The sequence below is a fragment of the Hippoglossus hippoglossus genome, chromosome 22 (assembly GCF_009819705.1).
Source record: "Hippoglossus hippoglossus isolate fHipHip1 chromosome 22, fHipHip1.pri, whole genome shotgun sequence".
Classification (NCBI taxonomy): domain Eukaryota; kingdom Metazoa; phylum Chordata; class Actinopteri; order Pleuronectiformes; family Pleuronectidae; genus Hippoglossus; species Hippoglossus hippoglossus.
The window spans coordinates 14,971,595-14,993,630 of record NC_047172.1 but is presented as its reverse complement, the minus strand read 5'-3'; the positions used below and the strand labels follow the sequence as shown (position 1 = coordinate 14,993,630).

The 22,036-nt window shown below is 42.5% G+C and overlaps 1 protein-coding gene across 1 annotated transcript in view; it reads left to right on the top strand.

Annotated features, from left to right (window-relative positions):
- The window catches only part of LOC117755511 (ryanodine receptor 3-like), a 115,950-nt gene that overhangs the window by 49,804 nt on the left and 44,110 nt on the right, over window positions 1-22,036 (top strand). The window contains 19 exon segments of the mRNA XM_034575365.1: window positions 1,223-1,439; window positions 1,949-2,053; window positions 4,796-4,899; window positions 6,691-6,774; window positions 6,905-7,064; window positions 8,680-8,827; window positions 9,449-9,651; window positions 10,848-11,022; window positions 11,506-11,714; window positions 11,804-12,003; window positions 12,680-12,746; window positions 12,827-12,987; window positions 13,103-13,268; window positions 14,158-14,244; window positions 14,886-15,112; window positions 15,884-16,691; window positions 17,088-17,288; window positions 18,882-18,984; window positions 20,151-20,282. Coding sequence (XP_034431256.1) covers window positions 1,223-1,439; window positions 1,949-2,053; window positions 4,796-4,899; window positions 6,691-6,774; window positions 6,905-7,064; window positions 8,680-8,827; window positions 9,449-9,651; window positions 10,848-11,022; window positions 11,506-11,714; window positions 11,804-12,003; window positions 12,680-12,746; window positions 12,827-12,987; window positions 13,103-13,268; window positions 14,158-14,244; window positions 14,886-15,112; window positions 15,884-16,691; window positions 17,088-17,288; window positions 18,882-18,984; window positions 20,151-20,282 — 3,557 coding nt within the window.

Below are 22,036 nucleotides of genomic sequence, written 5' to 3'. Positions count from 1 at the left end.
TGGGCTGTTTTCTTGGCCTGTGGTAATGGCGGTTGCAGCTTTCTCTCTGGAACTGTAAAAGTGATCCTGCAGTAATTGAGCCGAGGTGAAGTAAAGACTTGCTGCAGGACTCAGTCCGCAGAACCCTGCTGCTGCTGCTGCTCCTGCACAAAGAGCTGTGCCCCTGTTTGGAGAAGCTCGACTCAGTGTGCAGGACCTCGATTTGGAGAATCGGTTGTCATGGCCGTTGTTGTGAACATGCACGCTGCACCAACTGCTCTTCCTTGGGCCCGTAACAATGCACATGCCGAGTGTGAAGCTGATAAGTTGAACTGTTCTCAAGATATGTCACAGTAACAGACAGACAGATTTCTGGAATTATTAGATAGATAAACTACCTACTAATGTATAAAGGCTACATTATCAATTCATTAATTAGTGATAAAAAAGGCAAAATCAAGTACCACACACATTATATTTTGTAAGTCTTTACAAAGGCTAGAAACCCATTAAAATAAAGCTAAGATCTTTATTATTAGTATTAAAATAATCAGTCTTTAGAGAAGTTTGTACCTGTACCTTGTCTTTCCCTTGATTCACAGGTCATAAAACATGGTCCTTCATATTAACGCACTAATAACCAAACATAATTGAATTCAGTGTCCTATTCCTCCACTTGCCTGTGTGTAATTCACTCGTCTCTAGGCTCTTCAGCATTAACAGTCAGTTTTACATATGGACGGTGCTATCTTATTACCACTCTGAGCTCGTACTCGGAGCTGACCCAGTGAACGGGGTGAACATCTCTGCGGAAATAAACATGCCAGAAAATGACAGCCACTCACACCTTTACTACTCAATAATTGAGGGCTGCAGTCAGAATGGTCCAGGCTGCGTCACCACTACTACTCCAGCAGCTATTTTGAGCAGCCTCAGGAGAGTCTCTTCACAGTGACGGCCTCAGACGAGGGCTTTTTTGTGCAGTCTCAGAGCTAAACTTGTTTCCATTAGAGGCTGGAACTGATTGAAGTGGATTTAGAGGAGGAAAAGTAGTAATGTTTAGCTGCAAGGTTGGTTTTCTTATCCATCTTTCATTAGTAGCTGTCTGATTAACACTTATAATTAAATATATCATTCAGATTTGCACTCAATGTTTTTCTCCCCGTGAATTCGAATTTTTACCCCCAGGATTTTTTGTGTGTAAAATTGAATCAACAGACGACCATATATTTTATCATCTCAGGGTCCGTTTTCTGTTGGGTGGTCGACACGGCGACTTCAAGTTCCTGCCTCCGTCGAGTTACGCTCCGTGCTACGAAGCTCTGCTGCCGAAAGAGAAGATGAAGGTGGAGCCGGTGAAAGAGTACAAGAGGGATGCGGACGGAGTCAGAGATCTGCTGGGCACCACCCAGTTCATGTCACAGGCCTCCTTCATCCCCACGCCTGTGGAAACCAGCCAGGTACGTGGAACAATGACGTGACGTCTACTTAACTACTTTAAATACTTAACAAGACATAATATATACTGTTCCTCTCATATACCATTATTTATTGTATATTTTCTGTTATTTTAAGGTTCAAAATCATGTGATGTGACTGTCAGGCCATTACGACTGCTTTGTAATTGTATTCATATTTCCATCATGATATGCAAACAAACTTGTATGATGTACATTGCATGAAATATGTGCAGCGATCACATATTTTCTTTCTAGATGCTTTATATTAGATCTTGTGAAAAATGTTATGGAAATGAATTGATTTTGAGTCACGGTCACACCACATGACCCTTTTTAGAGCCACAGACAATTCATGAGGATGAACAAACACTAAAATCACTTCATTTAATTTTTTTATATTGATTTATGTGTACATGACATCCTTAACGTTGGAACAATTGTAAAATATATTTTTTTATATTTATGAATTGGCTTTTACATCCAGATTACTACTTAACCTGTTTCCTCAGATCGTGATGCCACCTCACTTGGAGAAGGTTCGGGACAAACTGGCTGAGAACATTCATGAGCTGTGGGGCATGAATAAGATTGAGATCGGCTGGTCGTACGGCAAGGTGAGAAATATGCAGCTTGTTCCTTCACTCGTTACAACTCTGGATCGAAAAATATAAAAAGCACAATCCATACATTTTGCCATGTTTGTGAAGGAATAATCATCACAATTACACATTTGCTAAACATATTTAAGTTAGCTTGAAATGCATTATTCGTTAGTGGTGTTAGAACTTAACCATCACAAAAAAAGCCTGTACGTCATCTTGCTTTCTCTTTTATAATTTGCGGTTCACTCCAAAAAGAGGGTAAGTGAAAAGAACACTCATTTTCCATGTTGGATCATAATAACCTCTCATGTAGATGCTTCATCACAAGTTTGTTTGTAGGTAGCAGAGTCATTGTGTTGGTGTCGTAGTATACAGTAAGTCATGAATTACAAAAAGTGTTTCACCCAAGGGCAGAACAGGATGTTTTGGCAATTTCAGCGCAGCAATAAACCAAGAGGCAAACCTGTATATTCATTGTCTGCATTTAGTTTTTCCTCTGTTGAAAGAAATCAACGGATTATCTAATCGATTCTGTAAAGACATAGTACGTCATCCCGATACAAACACAACCACCTTCACAATTCAGACAGGTGTTTTTAAATGTTATCAAAATAAACATTTAACTCTCAGTTACTGTCTTTTCTGTTGAAGCCTTATGGAAAAAGATGATTGTCCAGTTATAAGAAAATCGCCCCACCAGCAGCTCTAAAGCACACTCGTTAACACACTGTTGATCGATGAACAGTACTGTTGGCCTGGCTCCGTCAAATGTACCAAGCAGAACGATGGACTGTATATAAACAAGACGGTATAAAAACAATGGACGAAGTGATGGCTCCCCAAATAAAGTAGACTCCAATTAGATCCTTCAACGATGGTTTCTGTCGTTGTCGGTAGTTCGTATCCCACTGCTGTACCTTCACATGTAATTTTTTCGCAGTAGGTTTGGTTTTAATGAGTCATTTGATGCTATATAAATGAGGTGATGCGTCATGGTTGACAACTGAGACTGACTCATAATTGGTCGAGTTTGTGTTTTTAATGGGACGTTGCTACAGCGACTCCATCCCCGAGCTGCTGCTGCTGCGCAGACTCTGGCTCCCGATGCCAAGAAGGCAGCGTTCATATCCCAGAAAGTTTGGCTTCATTTCTGGATAATGGGATGTAGTGGGGACACATATATATATATATATATATATATATATATAGTTCATATATACAGTCTATTAGTACAACAAGTGAACACTCCATGAAGCCAATACTACAGTTGGTGTCAGTGTGTGTACAGATTTATAAATATACCACATACAGTGTGTTAATTAGCGAGCTTCAGATGTGTTTCTGGGTTTTTTTTGTACTTTCGACAGAACCAGGCTTTCTGTTTTTCCCGCTAGTCTCACTAAGCTAAGACAATTGTTCCCTTTTCTAATCTAAGTCTTGGCAAGAAAGCTAAGTAGTACATTTTTCAATTTGTCAGTTGAAAGGTATTATACTTATCTGCAATTTATTTTTGTGAAAAATTGATAAATTGAAAAATGTATAATTTTATCTCCGCAAAAGACTCTTGGTTTATTGTATATGAGCTGAAGGGTAACACCAAAATGACCTGTTTTGCCCAAAAAAGGAACAGATAACAACACAAACAACAATATTGAACACAGCTCTCTTGCGTCTATAATACAAACACATATAAGAATCCTCCCTCTGTTATTAATACCACCAGCTCTTAAACAGGTATTTTTCCAGTGTATCAGCAGAATCTTTAATGTAGCATGAAGATATAAGACCCCGCGTAATATATTGGAATCTTTTACCATCAAGACGTTTTATTACTTAAGCTGAGGAGGTCAAAGCACTAACAAGGTGTCAACTACGGGTAAAACTTGTCAAGAGTTAGCAAACGTGCTTTTAGTGTTTAATGTAATGTATGTGGTTCCACGGCAGCCGCTTCTGTGCTCTGTAGCTGTCATTCATTGAGCTTAATCACTGCAGCATTCACAGTAGTTCTCCTACAGCAGAGGGAATTAAACAAAGTATGTGTAATTAGTCCACGTTATATATAAATACATTTTTTATGTTGTTTGTTCCACAAATATAACTCTAACGAAAATATAACGCGGAGGAACTGCAAGAGAAGAGATTTCCCGTAGAGTTCTTGTACTATTTTACAAAAGAGCTGGCTGGTGTTCATTGGACACGCACACACACGCGCACACACACACACACACACACACACACACACACACACACACACACACACACACACACACACACACACACACACACACACACACACACACACACACACACACACACAGAGCTGCATATCTGTACACAGCCCTGCATGTTTTCTTGGGAAACATCCCCCATTGCCATGCCGCCTCCTCTGAGCAGCATTGCCAGGGGATTATTTGGCATAAAGTGCAGCCTCGAGAGAGAAGCTACACCTTCCACTCAGTGTTCTAGTTGTGCACCTTTCTATATCCTCCAAGAAAACATGCTCCCTTGTACCTCTCCCATAACATGTTCACTAGAGTAGACTGTCTTATCACCGCAACCAGTAGCCCCCTTCTCCGTAGACCGCATTGCCATTCCCTTGTTAGTCCACAATAACATTAATTTACAAGGCTGTGGATTGCATATATTTGTGGAACTTTCCCATGTGATGTGTATGGAGCGACTGGAGAGCAGCATCCAAGGCTATGGAGAAAAGTTGAACTATATTATTTCTCTGACTGTTCTTTTTCCTCACAGATAAGAGATGATAATAAGCGGCAGCATCCATGCCTGGTGGATTTCTCCAAGCTGCCAGAAACGGAAAAGAACTACAATTTGCAGATGTCAACAGAAACTTTGAAGTATGTCGAGCGTTACGGATGGACTTTCTCCACGATACATTATTTTGTTTTTGTAGGAGGAGAATGCAGCGAGTGTGGGAAGGAGTCAAATACAAAAGCAGACAGATTCATTGCAGACAAGCTGTACTGTTTGATTTTAAACGACCGGTTACGAGCGCTTATCAAATGAGTCGCGGTAACGCTAGTTTCCTCCTAGCTAGCAGGATTGTAGACAAGCTACAAGGTTGCGAAACAATGTTTTATGCTCCTGTAGAAGCCACAAGTCTGTATGTTATTAACTGTGTTTTAAGAGAAACGTGGTTTATTCGCAGTGTCAAAGAGAAGTACTTCACTACCCACAATCCTCAGATGTAGTAGTAAAATCTCTGATAGGTGGAGCTCGTTGTCACCATGGAAATGTTACTACATTAGATTACTACACTATACACAACATAAAACACAATTTAGTACATAGGAGACACCAACGAGGTTAAATTGCAATGAGGTGGAAGTCATTGGAAGGGAATCATCCCAAATGCTTTATTGGATGTGTAGTTCCTTCCCTCTTAAAACTAATTATACACACAGTCTTTTACCTTTACCTTTTTTTCTGGTTCTCCAATATTCTATCAAATGTTTTATGGCCACGATTCATCTTGCAGCTGCTCGGTCTGGTTTCAAGCTTAAAACGCTTTTAAAAGGATTTTTCTGAAACGTCAAAGGAGAAAATGAATGAGAAATTGACTTCTGGAATCAGAGCTGTGCTAAAAGTGGGCAGTCATTGTTGTGTTCCATTGAAGAGTGTGAACAATTTGGGGGCAGATCCAAATAAATATCAGCATCCAGTGAATTTCAATGTGGTTTCATAAGGGGAGTGCCTTGGCGGAGGTACGTGCTCCACCGAGGCCCCTTCAAGTTAAAACTCGGTCAGTCAGCAGATTCGCATTGGCAGATATTTACACTCTGAACAGCAGTATAGGAACAGTGACAGGATACAGTTGTCTTCAGGTTGTGCGGCAGCGGGTCGCCGCTCGAACACACTACACCGCCGTGATTAAAAGGGTGTGTTGGATTTATGCTCCAGGAAGTGGAGCGTGCCGTGTGCGTGTAGCTGCACACTCAAGTTGGCTGCCAGAACTAGCTCGTAGGGTTTGCTTCATTTTTGACTTCAATATTTTATTAAGCTAACAGTGAACAGCGGGCATTATTATGTGAAACCACTGTTTGTTTAATGCAGCACTATTGCAATAAATTAAAAAGCTTATCTAATTTCAGTGTGGCATTAAACCCCAGCCTCTAATATACTGTGTATTTGTGGAACACAGAGGTTAATTGTTGGATTTGCATTTGCATTTTCATTGTTCCACCAGAAAGCAAATGCTACTCAGAGTGTGCGATCCTTCTCCACATGTCTGTGCCCTACACAACATGTGGGCCCAGTGAGACCTATTAAAGGTGCTTTACATAAATGCTCTTTAAATGATAAAGGACAACGCTGAGGTTTTTGCTGTGATTAATCTTGATTTGCCGTGGCGGAAGGACACGTGCGTGACACTGATGGGTTTCCGAGTGACATCAAACTCATTTTCACTGCCACTTTGTCCTCTCGCAAGGTGTGACGAGAATTTGTCAAAAGCACTTCACACCCACCGCATTCCTCTGGGTATTCTGTGGCCTTTTTTCTCCTGACAAATGAGGACACGCACTGTTTAACCCCATTTGAACACTCCCAACTCCTCTATCGGATCTACATGCACTGTAGAATCCAAAGTGATGCGGATTCAGCACATTCTGTACTGTACGTCCCCACAGGACCCTGCTGGCACTGGGCTGTCGCGTAGTTCAGGTGAATCCAAATGCCGAGGACTCGCTCAAGAAGTTAAAACTCCCTAAGAAGTAAGAGTGCACGCTCATATTTACTGTGTACATTTCATCAGAATAAGAATTCATGTAAACATAACACACTTCAGACTAGTGTGTTGATATGCAAATGTGTTTTCTTTTCCTGATCTTTATCTTCCCGTAGCTATATGATGTCCAATGGTTATAAGCCGTCTCCTCTGGACCTGTCTGACATCAAACTGACTCCAGGTCAGGAGCTGCTGGTGGACAAACTGGCGGAGAACGCGCACAATGTGTGGGCCAAGGACCGGATCAAACAGGGGTGGACGTACGGAATTCAGCAGGTACGCTGGTGTGTCCATGAAAACTATTATTTTTTGTGAAACAAATGTTCCTGGGCTTTAAACTTTACTTTAAAGTACAATTGAGGATTGACTTATTGATTGATTGATAACATTTTATTGTCACATCTGAAATTAATCTTGCATCACAGCAGCAGTGCCACATGCAACAATAAATGGAAAACTGATACATGCATTTAACATCAACACAAAACAGTTAACCGTCCTGTAAAATACTTTAAATCTGGGATTAAAAATAGACATTGTTGCGGCAATGGTATATATTATATATGATAAGAAAAGAAAACAAGAAATATTTTTTAGCTTCTGCTTTCTCCAGCCTTTTATTATCTTTTCAGTATATTCAGCTTCTTTAAATTACCTCCCACACCATCTACCTTAACAGTGTCAGACAGTTTGTTTAGTCATTTCCTAGTTATTCGTCATGATTCAATACACAGCAACATACTAAAAGGCAACAGCCCACAGAACATATTGTGTAGAACATACTGTATATTGTGGTGTATGTTGGCTGCTCCTGCCATTAAAATGGATATAACACATTTCCCTGAAATCTCCTGCTGCTCATCCCCATTAAAATGATGCATTTCAATTTTTGTAAAGCTGAAGAAGTTTATGACACAATTTCTGCAGCGCTACTGTCGTTTTATTGGCAAAGAATAGGTTCACACTTTGCATCCTTAATTTACTACATAGATAAAGAAATGACAATTTTGCAAAGCAACTTAAAACCACTTTCTCAATGTTAGGTCAGTTAAGGCTCATCCATTTTGCCTTCTTTTAGAAATAATGTGGGGAAAGAGAGCCTTTCTATTTCATGATGTTCAATATGTTTATTTGTCACACATTTTAAAAAGTGAAAAACTTAAACAGGGACGTTAGCAAAAAGTAGATAGTTAAGAATAAGATGAGATGGTAACAATAAAATAAAATATTTACTTGTATTTATACTGTAATATATAGTAATAGAATGAGAATAAAATAAGAATATTTTGAATACAGAACAATTTATTTGAATGCTGGTCCATTTAAACAAGAGCTTGAAGAGTAAAGTGGATAGATGCAGTTTGATCTTTTAATTGTCAGTATGGTTAATGATAATATATTATATTACATTGCCTTGTTAAAAACACTGGAAAGCTAATGTTTGTTTCGTGACCTCTGTACAGTTTGTAGATCAAGGCTCATCGTTGACAACACAAGGACCAACTGACAAAACTGACCGGAGCTTTGGAAAAATGTCCCCTTGTTTCCGCTGAAGCCCGTTAATAATGTGAAAGCTGTTACACCACTGCTACTTGTATTAGTATGATACTTCCATGCTTTCACCTTGGCCCCCAGTGGGAGTGCTCTGAAATGGGCATAGGCTCAGGAAACAGAGCAAAGTGATGCGCAGCAATAGCCCAATAGAAATAAATAGCCAATGAACTTCTTAATTAGTGGGACTGACAGCACAGTCATGGCAAACATAACAGTTGTATAACTGAGCTGGCTCCCTCGTGCCCGACTACAATTGATTAAAATAAGCAGAGATAGTTTGGGGGGGGGTTGGGTTTGCTGCAAAAAAAAAACCCTCCTTTACTTCCTCTCCCTGCAGGATCTGAAGAGTAAGCGTAACCCTCGCCTGGTTCTCTACGTTCTGCTGGATGAGCGCACCAAGAAGTCAAACAGGGACAGCCTGCGGGAGGCTATCCGTACTCTAATTGGCTACGGATACAACATTGACCCCTCGGACCAGGAAGGAGGTCAGTTTGAGTCACGGATTTATGCCTATCAAAGTACTTTCAAATTACATGTTGCATAAAGGAAGATAAGATGCTCGTTACAGCTCTGTCAGTAATTTACTGCTCCTCTCTGTGTTTCTATCAATCGCCCTGCCAACCGAATCGAGCCAAACCATCTCCTCCAGCGTCACACATTGTCTGTTTACAAATTCTGTTGTTTAAACCCAGCTATGAAGAAAGATTTTAAAATGATTGATCATGTGATCAGTGTTTCGGTTCTAGTAATCAGCCGCTGTAGTGATGAGTTTGGCCCGGGACGAACTTGACCACTAATTGTTTTCGCTGTACTAGAATTTTGTCAGGAGGCGACGGCGGCACGAAATTTGATGAAAGCTGCTGCCTCGCAATTCTCTATGCAGTAAAAACCCTGCAAGTGTGACTTCATTTTCCAGCGCAGATAAAGGATTCTTCCTCCCCCCCTCTTTCAGGCTATAATGAAACGGATTATGTCGCGATCGCCTTACAAAGGAAACATTAATTGCAATCAATGGTTCCATTATTGGTTTTCCTAATTGTTGGAAGGGGTTCTGATGGTCCTGAATTGACAGTCAACGATCTGACTCTATTCTTCCCGCGCTGTAGGACAAGTGGCTGAGCGGCTCAGCATCGACAAGGTCCGCTTCTTCAGAGTAGAGAGGACGTACTCCGTGAAGATGGGGAAATGGTACTTTGAATTTGAGGCGGTGACGGGAGGAGACATGAGAGTGGGCTGGGCCAGGCCCGGGTGTAAGCCGGACGTGGAGCTTGGCACGGATGAGCTTGCATTCGTGTTTGATGGATTCAGGGTAAGCTGTAACTGACCTACGTTAGGTTATGTCAACATATTCTTGTGCCATCATGCCTCCACGCCAGCGACAGTCAGTAGGCGGAGGCATGATGTTGTTGGGTTGTCTCTTTGTCCGTCGCGTTCTTGTGAACATGATATTTTCAGAATGCAAATTTTGATGGAATCTATTCAAATTCTGATTAAATGTTCAGTTGGACTCACGGATGAAATGATGAGATTTCGACGGTCAAAGATTAAGGTCACGCTGACCTCATGTTCTTGTGAGTCTGATATATCAGGAACACACTCATTGGGATTTACATCACATCAGGCCCAAACGTTCACTGCAACTCAAGGATGACATGATTAGGATTTAGAGGTCAAAAGTCACTGTGACCTCACAAAACAGTCTTATCAACGCAACCTTTTAGGAACAAGGTCTTCAAATTTGGTACAAATGTTCACTTGGACTGAACTTAAACAATTTTGGTGGTGGAAGGTTACAGGTCAAGGTCAATGACCTACAATATAAGTTTTTACCTCGGAACATGTTATCTTAATAGCGCTTTGAGGGAACCCCTTTAAATTTAGCAAACATTAACAACTGAGATTTCGGTGGTCAAAGTTCAATGTCACAGTGACCTCATGTTCTTGTGAGCCTGATATATGAGGAACACTCATTGGGATTTTCATCACTTCAGGCCCAAACATCCACTGCAACTCAAGGATGACATGATTAGGATTTGGAGGCCAAAGTGACCTTTTTTGTTTTTGATCTAGTCAACGCAACATCTTAGGAACACATTGATGAAACTAAAATCTTCAAATTTAGTACAAATGTTCACTTGACTAAAAGGTCAAGGTCACTGACCTCAAAAATTTGTTTTTGCCTCGTGGACACGTTATCTTAAGAACCCTTAGAGGGAACCCCTTTAAATTTGGCATACATTAATTAAGAGATTTCAGTGGTCAAAGGTCAAAGATCATGTTGACTTCATATGAGTCTGAAATGTATGTAGACTGAAACTGCAGTAGTTGGTGGAGGCGTACGACCACATGGCTCTAATTATTGTTTTCTTTATAATGTAGAACTGACTCGTCTTATTCCTACACTTCTTAAACCCAGAACCTCAGTCCTCTATATAAACTAGTGTCAAGGCTCAATGTGTAGTTTTTCTCTATGTGCCTATAATATATTTATTTTATTGTACATAGGGCCATTGTCTGAACATGGGCAGTCATTTGTTTGGGCGGTGCTGGCATGCTGGAGACGTGGTCGGCTGTATGATCAACATGGAGGACAAGTCCATGATCTTCACCCTTAATGGGGAAATCCTCATCACCACCAAGGGCTCTGAACTCTGCTTCACCGACTTTGAAACGGAGGATGGTGAGGAAGTGTGTGTGTGTGTGTGTGTGTGTGTGTGTGTGTGTGTGTGTGTGTGTGTGTGTGTGTGTGTGTGTGTGTGTGTGTGTGTGTGTGTGTGTGTGTAAGTGTATGTGTGTGTGTTTGGGTAAATGTGTATACTATGTGAATGGTTACAGAGCCAGTGATAGGAGCTGAAGGTCAAGAAGTGTGTGATTGGAGAAAGTGTTGTTGGCCACATGTCCCCGAGCTCCTCCACTTATCTCTTAATAAAGCCCTCATGTGCAGAGCAGGGAGCAGGAACCTGGGTTGACCATGCTTGGGGTGTGAGTACAAAATAAGCTCCCTGTAACGAATCACCCTTATTTAATGTGACACAACATTGCCCTTTTACAAAAGCTGGATTGATGTACCCTGCCCTCCTGCTGTCTGTGTTTTTAGAGGCTTTTCATCCTCCCCCTCCTCTCCCCTCTCTCCCTTTCCTGACTTCCTCTGTCCTTCCTACAGGGTTTATTCCGGTGTGTAGTCTTGGTTTAGCTCAGGTGGGTCGCATGAATCTGGGGAAAGATGCCAGCACCTTCAAGTACTACACCGTGTGTGGCCTTCAGGAAGGGTTTGAACCCTTCGCCGTCAACATGAACAGAGAGGTCACCATGTGGTTCAGCAAGCGGCTGCCAACGTTTGTCAACGTGCCGAGGGACCACAACCACATTGCAGTAAGAACAAAAGCAAGGAAGCGCTTATTTTCAACCGTAGTGCAATTGGTGATTAGATGAATACAAACACTTTCTCAACATCTTTTCAGGTAACCAGGATTGACGGCACCATCGACAGCCCCCCGTGTCTTAAAGTGACCCACAAGACGTTTGGCACCCAGAACAGTAACGCTGACATGGTGTTCTGTCGCCTCAGCATGCCTGTAGAGTTCCACTCCTTCTTCAAGTCCAGTCCTGTTATTGACATGAACGGCGTGCACGAGGAAGATGCGCTTAAATTGAAACACAGGTGCTCGCCCTCAAAATCGTGAATTTAAGCCACACTGCGAGCACCTTGCTGTTTTGCATCACAATTTTATAAAATGTTAAAGATCAATTATGTTTCAGTTTGTGTTTGAGTTGAAATAACCTTTATGTGATCAAAGTTGTTTTCTTTTAATCAGACATTTTAAAAATCGCATAATGAAGAGCCAATCAGATAAGGCCAAATCTCTTAACCTTAAGCTGAGTTCACAATACACAACTCTCTGTCTTTTGATCGGGAGTCTCGGGAGTACACCATATCTCACCAGGAGAAACCCACAACTGGTGAACAAACTACATCTAATCACATAAACGCACAGGAGAAGAAGCCCGGTGAGCCTGAAGCATCTCCTGCTCTTCAGGCTGGAGATCTGGAAATGTTATCGGAGTCTGTGAAGCATCAGCGACGCATCAGCAAGAGTTAAAGAGTTCACACACAGCGTTTACGTCAGCGACAGGCAAATCAGACTAAAACTTGTGTAGTGTGATGGGCTTTTACAAAGTGAGGTTAATAATTCAAAATGGGCCACACTCTCACCATCCTGCAAAACACGGAATGTTTCTTCATAACTATTTATCACCTACATCCACTTGAACAGTATTCTGTATAATATTCTTTTGTTAACTGTGGTTTCTGATGACATTCATCTATGTTCTAAAAGGTACCCGTTGCGTTCCGTGAGGCACAGTGAAGAAAGTAGACGAGTGGACTACAGCACCATCACCATGGTAACCCACTTACTTTTTGCTGGTGGGGTTCATTTTTGTGTTCAGTGTTTTTTAACTCTGATCTATTTGTGTCATTACAGTACTATCATTCAGTGAGGGTCTTCGCTGGTCAGGACCCTGCCGGGGTGTGGGTTGGATGGGTTACCCCCGACTACCATTACTACAGCAACAATTTCAACCTCAGCAAGAACAGATCAGTGACTGTGACCCTGGGCGACGAGCGAGGACGAGTCCACGAGAGGTGAGAGCACTTTTTTAGTTTGAATGAAAAGCTGCATTGAGTGTTAGGCTAATGTGTGGCTCAACCATAATGTATGAGAAGACGTGATTAAGGAGTTCTATTCACACTCTGACAGTGTGAAGAGGAGTAACTGCTACATGGTGTGGGGAGGTGATGTCACCAGTGCTGCTCACACCTCCAGTCGCAGCAACGTGGACCTGGAAGTCGGTTGTCAGATCGACCTGGCCACCGGCCTGGTGACGTTCACTGTCAATGGCAAAGAGATTTCCACATCCTACCAGGTACTGAACAATCACAATCCGGTGGGGGGGGGGGGGCTTAAAATAATCGTTCCTTAATCGTAATCGAGGTAAAAGTTAGAAATAATTGTGATATCCATTTAAAGTCATATAGCCCAGTTTAAATTTTATGTAAATAACTGTGTTCTGTAAAACTGTAAGAATTAACAGTAGGAAGAAACCTCTTATATAACTGTATTTAAGATATTTTAATACTTTCTAATATCTTGAATTAATTCCAGAGAGTTCTAGACTTTGAATCCGTGATGGTTACTTTAAGCTTGCTTGGTATTTTGCCACTTCACCATTCTTGTATCTTCTGCCATCTGTTAATATACTATATACTTTCCACCATCCATGAATCCTATAACAATCACTGCCTGTCTCATTGTCCGTCCACTGTGTCTATTAGTCCATCTTTAGTTTACATGTTGACCTTGAGAAAAATACATTTTGTGTCCTTTCCAAACGGAGCGCTGACATCTTTTGTTGGATTTCAGACTCAGAGTTTGCTGGTTCAGATGTTCTCTCTGAGCCAAATCTTAAAGAACCTTTCCAAGGGTATAATCTTCTTATGTTCCCCCCCCTCACATTCTGTGAGAGGCTTCACCCAGTGCTGAGTCATCCTGCCAGCCGACACTGGAAATATCATGCATAAACACACACGCACACACACACACACACACACACACACACACACACACACACACACACACACACACACACACACACACACACACACATACAGACACACCCACACACTCTCTAAGTAGAAGGGTTTCATGATGCATCATTAAGCTGCTTTTCGCAAGTCATGCTCTCCAGCTCAAGCATTTGATGTGCGCTTCCTGTTTGGACCTTTTTTATTCACTTGCTGCTCTTTTCTCTGCAGGTGGAGCCGAACACAAAGCTCTTCCCTGCGGTGTTTGTGCGACCGACCAGCCCGAACCTCTTCCAGTTTGAGCTGGCTAAAATAAAGGTGCAGTCCCCAAATTGTTCCTTCGCAACAGCCTCGCTGCATAAGAATTATCTGTAGCATCAGAATATTGAACAAGAAACGAGCAGAAATCGCACAAAGCCCATGTTTTAAGATGCAGTCCACCACAGGGGAGCTGCTCACAGTAGCTGCTCCAGGGAGGTCTTTCTTCTCAGTCACTTTATTTGTCAATGTAAAAAAACAGGGGAAGGAAACAAGGTGCGCAGCGGTCCCCAGCGATTCAACAAAACAAAGAAGAGCCTCCAGGCTAATGTAGAAAAACATACATAATATGTAAACAATCAACCATGAATAGACAATACAAGTTAAATGAATAATCAATAACAGGTCTTTCATCCGGTTCGAAGAGAATAATTCTTCAAGGTAAAACAGTGTGCGCTCTTCTTTTTTTTTTTGAGATCTGAAAAGTTAATATTTCTGCATGTTTGTGCTGGAAGGAGAAAGATGAGACTATGTGACTAAGCCAGAGAAGAGAGGTTGCACTGACACAATTACAGACAGATTGTGATTGTTACCTCTTTATTCAGTGAAAGTAGTTTGTAAGAGTGTGGGCGGTCATGGTGCTCAATGAGTTTACAGAGCTAACAAGGAATAACACTGATATTCACTGACGCCCTCTCCAGAATTCCATGCCTCTGTCATCGGCCATCTTTAAGAGTGAACACAAGAACCCGGTGCCCCAATGTCCGCCCCGTCTGGACGTCCAGACCATCAACGCAGTGCTGTGGAGCCGCATGCCCAACATCTTCCTGAAGGTGGAAACAGCCAGAGTGAACGAGCGACACGGCTGGGTGGTGCAGTGTGTGGAGCCCCTGCAGATGTTGGCTGTTCACATCCCCGAGGAGAACCGGTACAAATGAGAGGACTTCTGTTATTTATCACATAAAAATGCCAGAGTGAAGTCTTTTTTTCTATTTTACATCGGCGACAGTCAGTGGCCAGAGGCATTATATTTTCCGGGTTGCCCGTCCATTCCGTCCCATTCTTGTGAACATAATATCTCTAGAATGCCTCGAGGGAATTTCTTCAAATTTGATTAAAACGTTCAGTTGGATTCAAGGATGAACTGATTCGATTTTGGAGGTCAAAGGTGAAGGTGACCTCACAAAATCTTTTTATTTCTTGTGAATGGGTTATCTTCGCCTCGAGAGAATCCTTTCAGATTTGGCACAAATGTTCACTTAGACCCACAAATGAAGTAATTAGATTTAGGTGGTCAAAGGTCAAGATCACATAATATGAACATGATATCTCAAGTCTGCCTTTCAGGAATTTCTGTCTCATGTTCATTTAGACAGATCAACTGATTAGATTTCAGTGCTCAAAGGTCAGAGGTCACAGTGACCTCATCAAACTGCCCTGGTTGGTGGAGGCAATAAATCCTAAGGCAGCAATTCTAGTTAAGTGAATATTTTGGAAAGCAGCTAAAGAGTTACTTGATTAATCTACATAGATTGAAGAGATTATAAATTAGTGAAAAGCATCACAACACACCAGCCTGGTGAGGTCTATTGTTATTGCAGCGCCACATACATTATCATACACAAAGCTAAAAGGATTGTCTGTGGTTGTCCACAACATTAAAGTGTATTTTAAAACACTTTCTTCTTTCCTTCCCAAGGTGCGTGGACATTATGGAGCTGTCTGAGCAGGAGGACATGAGGATGTTCCACTACCACACCCTGAAGCTCTACTGTGCCCTGTGCGCTCTGGGCAACACCCGCGTGGCCCACGCCCTCTGCAGCCACCTGGACCAATCCCAGCTGCTGTACACCATCGACAATCAGTACCTGTCGGGCATGCTACGTGAGGGCTTCTACAATGTTCTGATCAGCATCCACCTGGAGACCGCCAAAGAAGCCCGACTCATGATGAAGGACGAGTTCATCATCCCCGTCACGGCCGAGACGCGCTCCATCCGTCTGTTTTCCGACGCTTCCAAAAAGCACCTCCCGCCGGGCGTGGGGCTCAGCACCTCGCTCAAACCGCGCCTCAACTTTGCCCCGCCCTGTTTCATCAGCACCAAGCGGGAGCAGCATCTGTACAGTCCCCAAATCCCACTGGACGCTCTGAAGGAGAAATCCATTTCCATGCTGACGGAGGCCGTTCAAGGCGGAGGGCACCACATCCGTGATCCCGTGGGAGGGGGCGTGGAGTACCAGTTTGTGCCAATCCTGAAGCTCATTAGCACCCTGCTGACGATGGGCGTGTTGGGGAGTGAGGATGTTCATAAGATCTTGCTGCTCGTTGACCCCAACGTGTTCCGGGAAACACACGAGGAGGGGGTCACAGGGGCCACAGACAAAGAAGGACTTACGGGGGCAGAGGAGAAGGCAGTGGAGGCTGGAGAGGAGGAGGCAGCCAAAGAAGCTAAACAGCCAATCAAAGGGCTGCTGGAGAAGAGGCTGCCGGAGCCCGTCAAACGACAGGTAATAACCAGCACACGTGAACAGGTCCACAATTACCTTCGCTGTGTTTAACCTGAATTCAAACCAGCGAAGGTAAATCACCAAAACGTGTAAAATCAATGAACATCTTCATCTACAAGGGCCAATTCACTAAGTACAGACCAACACAGCTGTGCTCTCAATCACATGCTCCATAACGGCTCCACTGTAATGGACCCATTCAGAAGTTAGTCACACATGAAATGGCTCCGTCTGCGTTTTGAGCAAATCATCTCTTGGGTAAAAACGTCTCTTTAATAAATGAGCTAATGTTTGTATGTATTCCTAATGGACTCGCTCGTAGCAGCTGCGTCCCTGCGCGCAACAGTGATGCAACCGTATCGGTTGTGTGTCTCCTCCCCTTTGCCTGTTCCCCAGATGTGCGAGCTGCTTCACTATTTCTGCGACTGCGAGCTGAAGCACCGCATCGAGGCCATCGTGTCGTTCTCCGACAGCTTTGTCTCGAAGCTGCAGTACAACCAGAAGTTCCGCTACAACGAGCTGATGCTGGCCCTCAACATGTCCGCCGCTGTAACGGCGAGGAAGACCAAGGAGTTCAGGTCGCCCCCTCAAGAACAGGTGAGGTCAGGCTGCAGTTGCCACTTTAAGGAATTAAAGAAATATGGCGATTCAAGTGATCGCCCAGTCTGTGGTCGCTGCACATTTAATATACGCTTTCACTTACTAATGCTTCCCCAGATCAAAAGTACAGGCGACATTTACATCAAATACGTTTTCATTTAATACATAATATATATATGGAATTCATGCTATGTTCAACTTTCAAACATGGAAGATACAAGCATCCAGCTCATTATCCGTACCGCTTCCTGACAGTTGCAGGGGAGCCAATCCCATTGGACGAGAGGCAGGGTACACTTTGAAAAGGTCGCCAGTCCACCGCGGTGCTGACATACAGAGACACCTGTGGGCAATTATAAGTCTCCAATTAACCTGCATGTCTTTGTAGGAGGAAGCTTGGGTACCCAGACTACACCCAATCAGACAGGGATCAAACCCAGAGCCTTTCTTGCTGTGAAGCGACAGGGCTAACCACTGCACCTCCGTGGAGAAATCAGCAATAAACCAAATTCTTCATATAAGTGAAGCAATGAAAATCGGTGCATGTGTGCTGTGAAAATAACAAAACACTTTAAAATGCTGCAGGCACAGCACAGCTATTTGAAAAGTTATGTAGATGTCAATCAGACATCATCTGCAAACTCCCACACACTCCTGAGATGAGCCCTGATCAGCCAAAACGTGTGTGTGTGTGTGTGTGTGTGTGTGTGTGTGTGTGTGTGTGTGTGTGTGTGTGTGTGTGTGTGTGTGTGTGTGTGTGTGTGTGTGTGTGTGTGTGTGTGTGTGTGTGTGTGTGTGTGTGCGTGAATTTTTAAATCTTTTACCAACTGCTCCACTATCACATCTTTACCCCAACAGTATAATAAATATAAATAAGCGTGTGATTCTCTCTGTGAACTCTCACGTCTGTGACCTTGTTGACGCTCATGTGAGATAAAGGTGATAATAAGCCACAGAGAGTAAATACTAAGAACTCTGCATCATCCAGAGCTGATTTCAGTAAAATACACATGGGTCTAAAAATGACTGAACACAAAAAAAGCCTGCCGGCTCGCTGCCTCAAATGACGCATGTAACTAGATAATTCCTTACATAACTTGTTTAATTTTCCACATACATGGCTAATTTCCTTCCCCATCCTTTGATCTCATTTGGTTTTTTTGCAAGCTGAATTCACACATTTTGCCTGGAGAAGCAGAGCCGGTGCCTGAATTGTAGCTGAAAGCGCTCTCTTTGTGTGTATGAGTGTATTGAGCGAAGCCTCGAGGCGAATTCATCATTTTTGTCTGTGGTGTCATTGCTCCAGTGAGAGTGCACACTCAACCGCACGCATACACACATACGGCATCCCTCCAGGGTCACAGCTGGGGAGAGAGCTCTGCGCTTCTCAGCTGCTTTAGTGACTCAGTGCCGAGGGAGAATCAGCTGTTTTCTCTTTCAGTGAATCTTGATGACGATGACATCACATCATGCTCAGATTACTCTTGGAAATACTGTTATAATATTTTTTCAAATATCAGACATGAGACGAGGATAATTTCACTACTTTGTTGATACAGTTTTCTGAATTCGTGTGTGTTCACGTTGTAGATCAACATGCTACTGACCTTCAGTATGGGCGAGGACTGTCCGTGTCCAACCAGCATCCAGGAGGAGCTTTACGTTTTTCACAACCAGCTGCAGCTCCACTGTGGTGAGATGCCAAAACTTTTATGAGCAGCTTTATCGGTTATGTTGATTATGAAACATGTGTTATTGTATTTTAACATTAACATTCTTTTATTGTTCCAACGGATCTTGTTTGATCTGGACCTTCGGACTTTGCAGTTTTGTCCAAACCAAAATAACAGTTGTGAAAGGTGCAACGGACCAAAATATTGTCTGACTGAAAGAGGTGGTCCTGGTCTGAATCAAACAGAACCATGATCCTGATCGTTTGCAGTGTGAAAACTAACCAATTGCAGGAAGTTGAGACAGCATTAAACAATAGAAGAAGAAAAAGAAGCAGCTCGCAGGATTGCTTGAGGTCTTCACCTCAGACGATATAATGTTTGAAGGACAAGGACGTTCACTTCGATGGTAGTAATGATATAATGATATTACAGTGGCAATGAAATGAACAGAGTGAACTGGTACATTTCTCCATTCAAACGGAAAGGTTACCTTTTGTCTATGTATTTTATTTAAAAACGTTAGAAAATACAAAAGCTGAATTCACAACACATCAGACACACGCTCATCTATAAACCAGTCACTGTCAATTTTTTCTACCGAGGTTATGACAACAGGACATACATGTTTCATATGAAAGTCTTAATTCCGCTCCCTAAATTGCAACGTGAACTAACGTAAACAAAATATATAAGGCATGAACCTTGGTTTGGAGCAGCAGGTGTGAAATGATTTTAGAGATAGAAACAAAACCTTTTCCGTTGAGAAACGTAGAACCTATACAGCAATTGTGCATTTTTGCCTGAGCTGCCATTGTTTTCAACTTTAGCTGAACTGCAGCCAAACCTTTCTCTCTAAAATTATTATTATTATTTATTATTATTTTCCCTTCTCTCTCCCACTGTCTCCTGGCAGATGAATTATAATTCAATGCCTCTCTGTGTTTTGATAAATAATTGAACTGCCCAGCCCTCCATGCCACTACTGACCTCATGGCAGTCTCAGCTGTGCTGCATAGTGTCGACGTGTCATGGCTTTCTCCAAACACAATGCAAACAGGAGATACTGTTTATCACATACGACTCCTCGTACGCACACGACACGACAAACCCCACAGGAAGGCAGGCTCGGCAGAGATATTGCTTTAATACGCTCCCTGTATTCAGTGTGTATGTTTGTGTTGTATAGGAATCCCTATGGAGGAGGAAGAGGACGAGAAGGATACATCTTTCAAAGGTCGCCTCCTAATGCTGGTGAGCCGGATTAAAGGCCAGTCGCACAAAGCAGAGGAGCCGACGGAGAAGGAGCAAGCCGCACCATGTGAGCAAACCACTCTTTATTTATTATTAGTATTGCTGATGCTGTAGAGTCCTGGGTAGTAAATACATTCCAATCGGCCTTAGGATGATTAAATATTCATATTCAAATTCATATTCTGGTTAGAAGAACTCACACCAAGCGTGGTCTGGTGACCATAGCAACGTACCAAGACAGCAGCAAGCGGTGAAACCTGAGGAAGGGCAAACTCATAAACTTCCTAAGATTTTAATTCACAATCTAAAAGTCTAAAACTCGCAGAGAAAACAAGTGTCCTTGAGCAAGACATTGAAGTTGCTGTGTCCTGTTTTTAAAACTACTTTTACAGTGTTTGTTTCTTTTCAGCGAAAGCACAAACGCTGAACTCCCTGGTTCACCGTCTCTTTTAACTAATTTTGGTGCTTGATGCCTCTGTTCCTCGCTAAAATACGAGTGGAGAATTAAAACGCTGCTGTAGCACCCCTCAGTCTTGCCTCAATCTGTCTTCATGTGGTCAGACTCGGATGGCAGTCCGCTTTCCTTTTCCATTTCTTTTTTCCATTTCATTATGGTAATATGGAGGCGGGTGGAGAAGAGGCTCCAGGGGGAAAATCTTCCCTCAGCCACTCTGGGAGATGAGAGCAAAAAAAACCTTGATGATGAAACCAAATCGACACATATGTACATGCGAGGCAAAAACTACACAATTACGAACACACACAGGAACAAAAAACACATCAATACAGCACACAATAACCGTGGTGCCGAAACAGAATAAATGGGGAACAAATTGTGTCCGATTTTCTATGTCGAGCTCCACCGCTGTATGAGACCATCGCTCATGTCTCTTCTTGCAAATTATTACTTAACTGGTTAAAAAAAAAAAAAATTTACCTTGTTCTGTTTGCCTTCAATTAAGAAAACATATTGTTTTAGTATATGTCTCCATCTATGGCACCATTTCCTTTTTTATATATGACCTTTCATGGTAATTGCGCTGTATAGGCAATAAAACAATGTGCTTCTGCATTTTATTGCTTATAGAGACTAACGAAATGTGAATATTTGATTGCTTCTTAAAACCTGTCGGACAAATCTTGCTACAGTTATATATATATATATATATATATATCATCTCCATCTTTTCTTGCTGGTAACAAGAACTGGCTAAGTTTCAGATGGATGAATTTAGGCTGAAATTCCAATGGGATTTTGGTGTGACCCCGGGTTGAGCAAACAAGACTATTGCACATATTTCTGTGGAGCAAGGAGGGTTTGTTTTATCCTTAAAGGTGCTTTGGGCGGTGGTTCTGGTCGGCTCCGCAGGGGGTTGTGTCAGCGCTGATTGATTAGAGGATTAGAGATTGGTTTGTGGAGATTGGTTTATGGTGGCAGCTGCAGTTCAGGCGCACCACATCACTTCTATAACAGCCGGCGGTGTCAGAAACTGAGGGAAAGGACGAATAGAGAGAATAGAATCTCTGCAGGCAAATTCTCTCATCTGCTGAAAGACTATATTTTATATCTATATGACAGCCAATAAAGGTCCCTCTGCCTCATTCAAACCAGTGACGATTCAGTTATATTCTCCTTAACCAATAAACCACCACAGCACTGCAGGAGTGATTTTGTAACCACTCGGAGGATGCATGTGCATGCACACAAGCATGTGGTGCCATCAGTGTCACGCTGGTTTCCTGATTGAAAATTGGTTGAGGTGCTGCCAACAAGCTAATTGTTAAATGAAGAAGAAGAATGTAAACAATGCATGGGCTAAA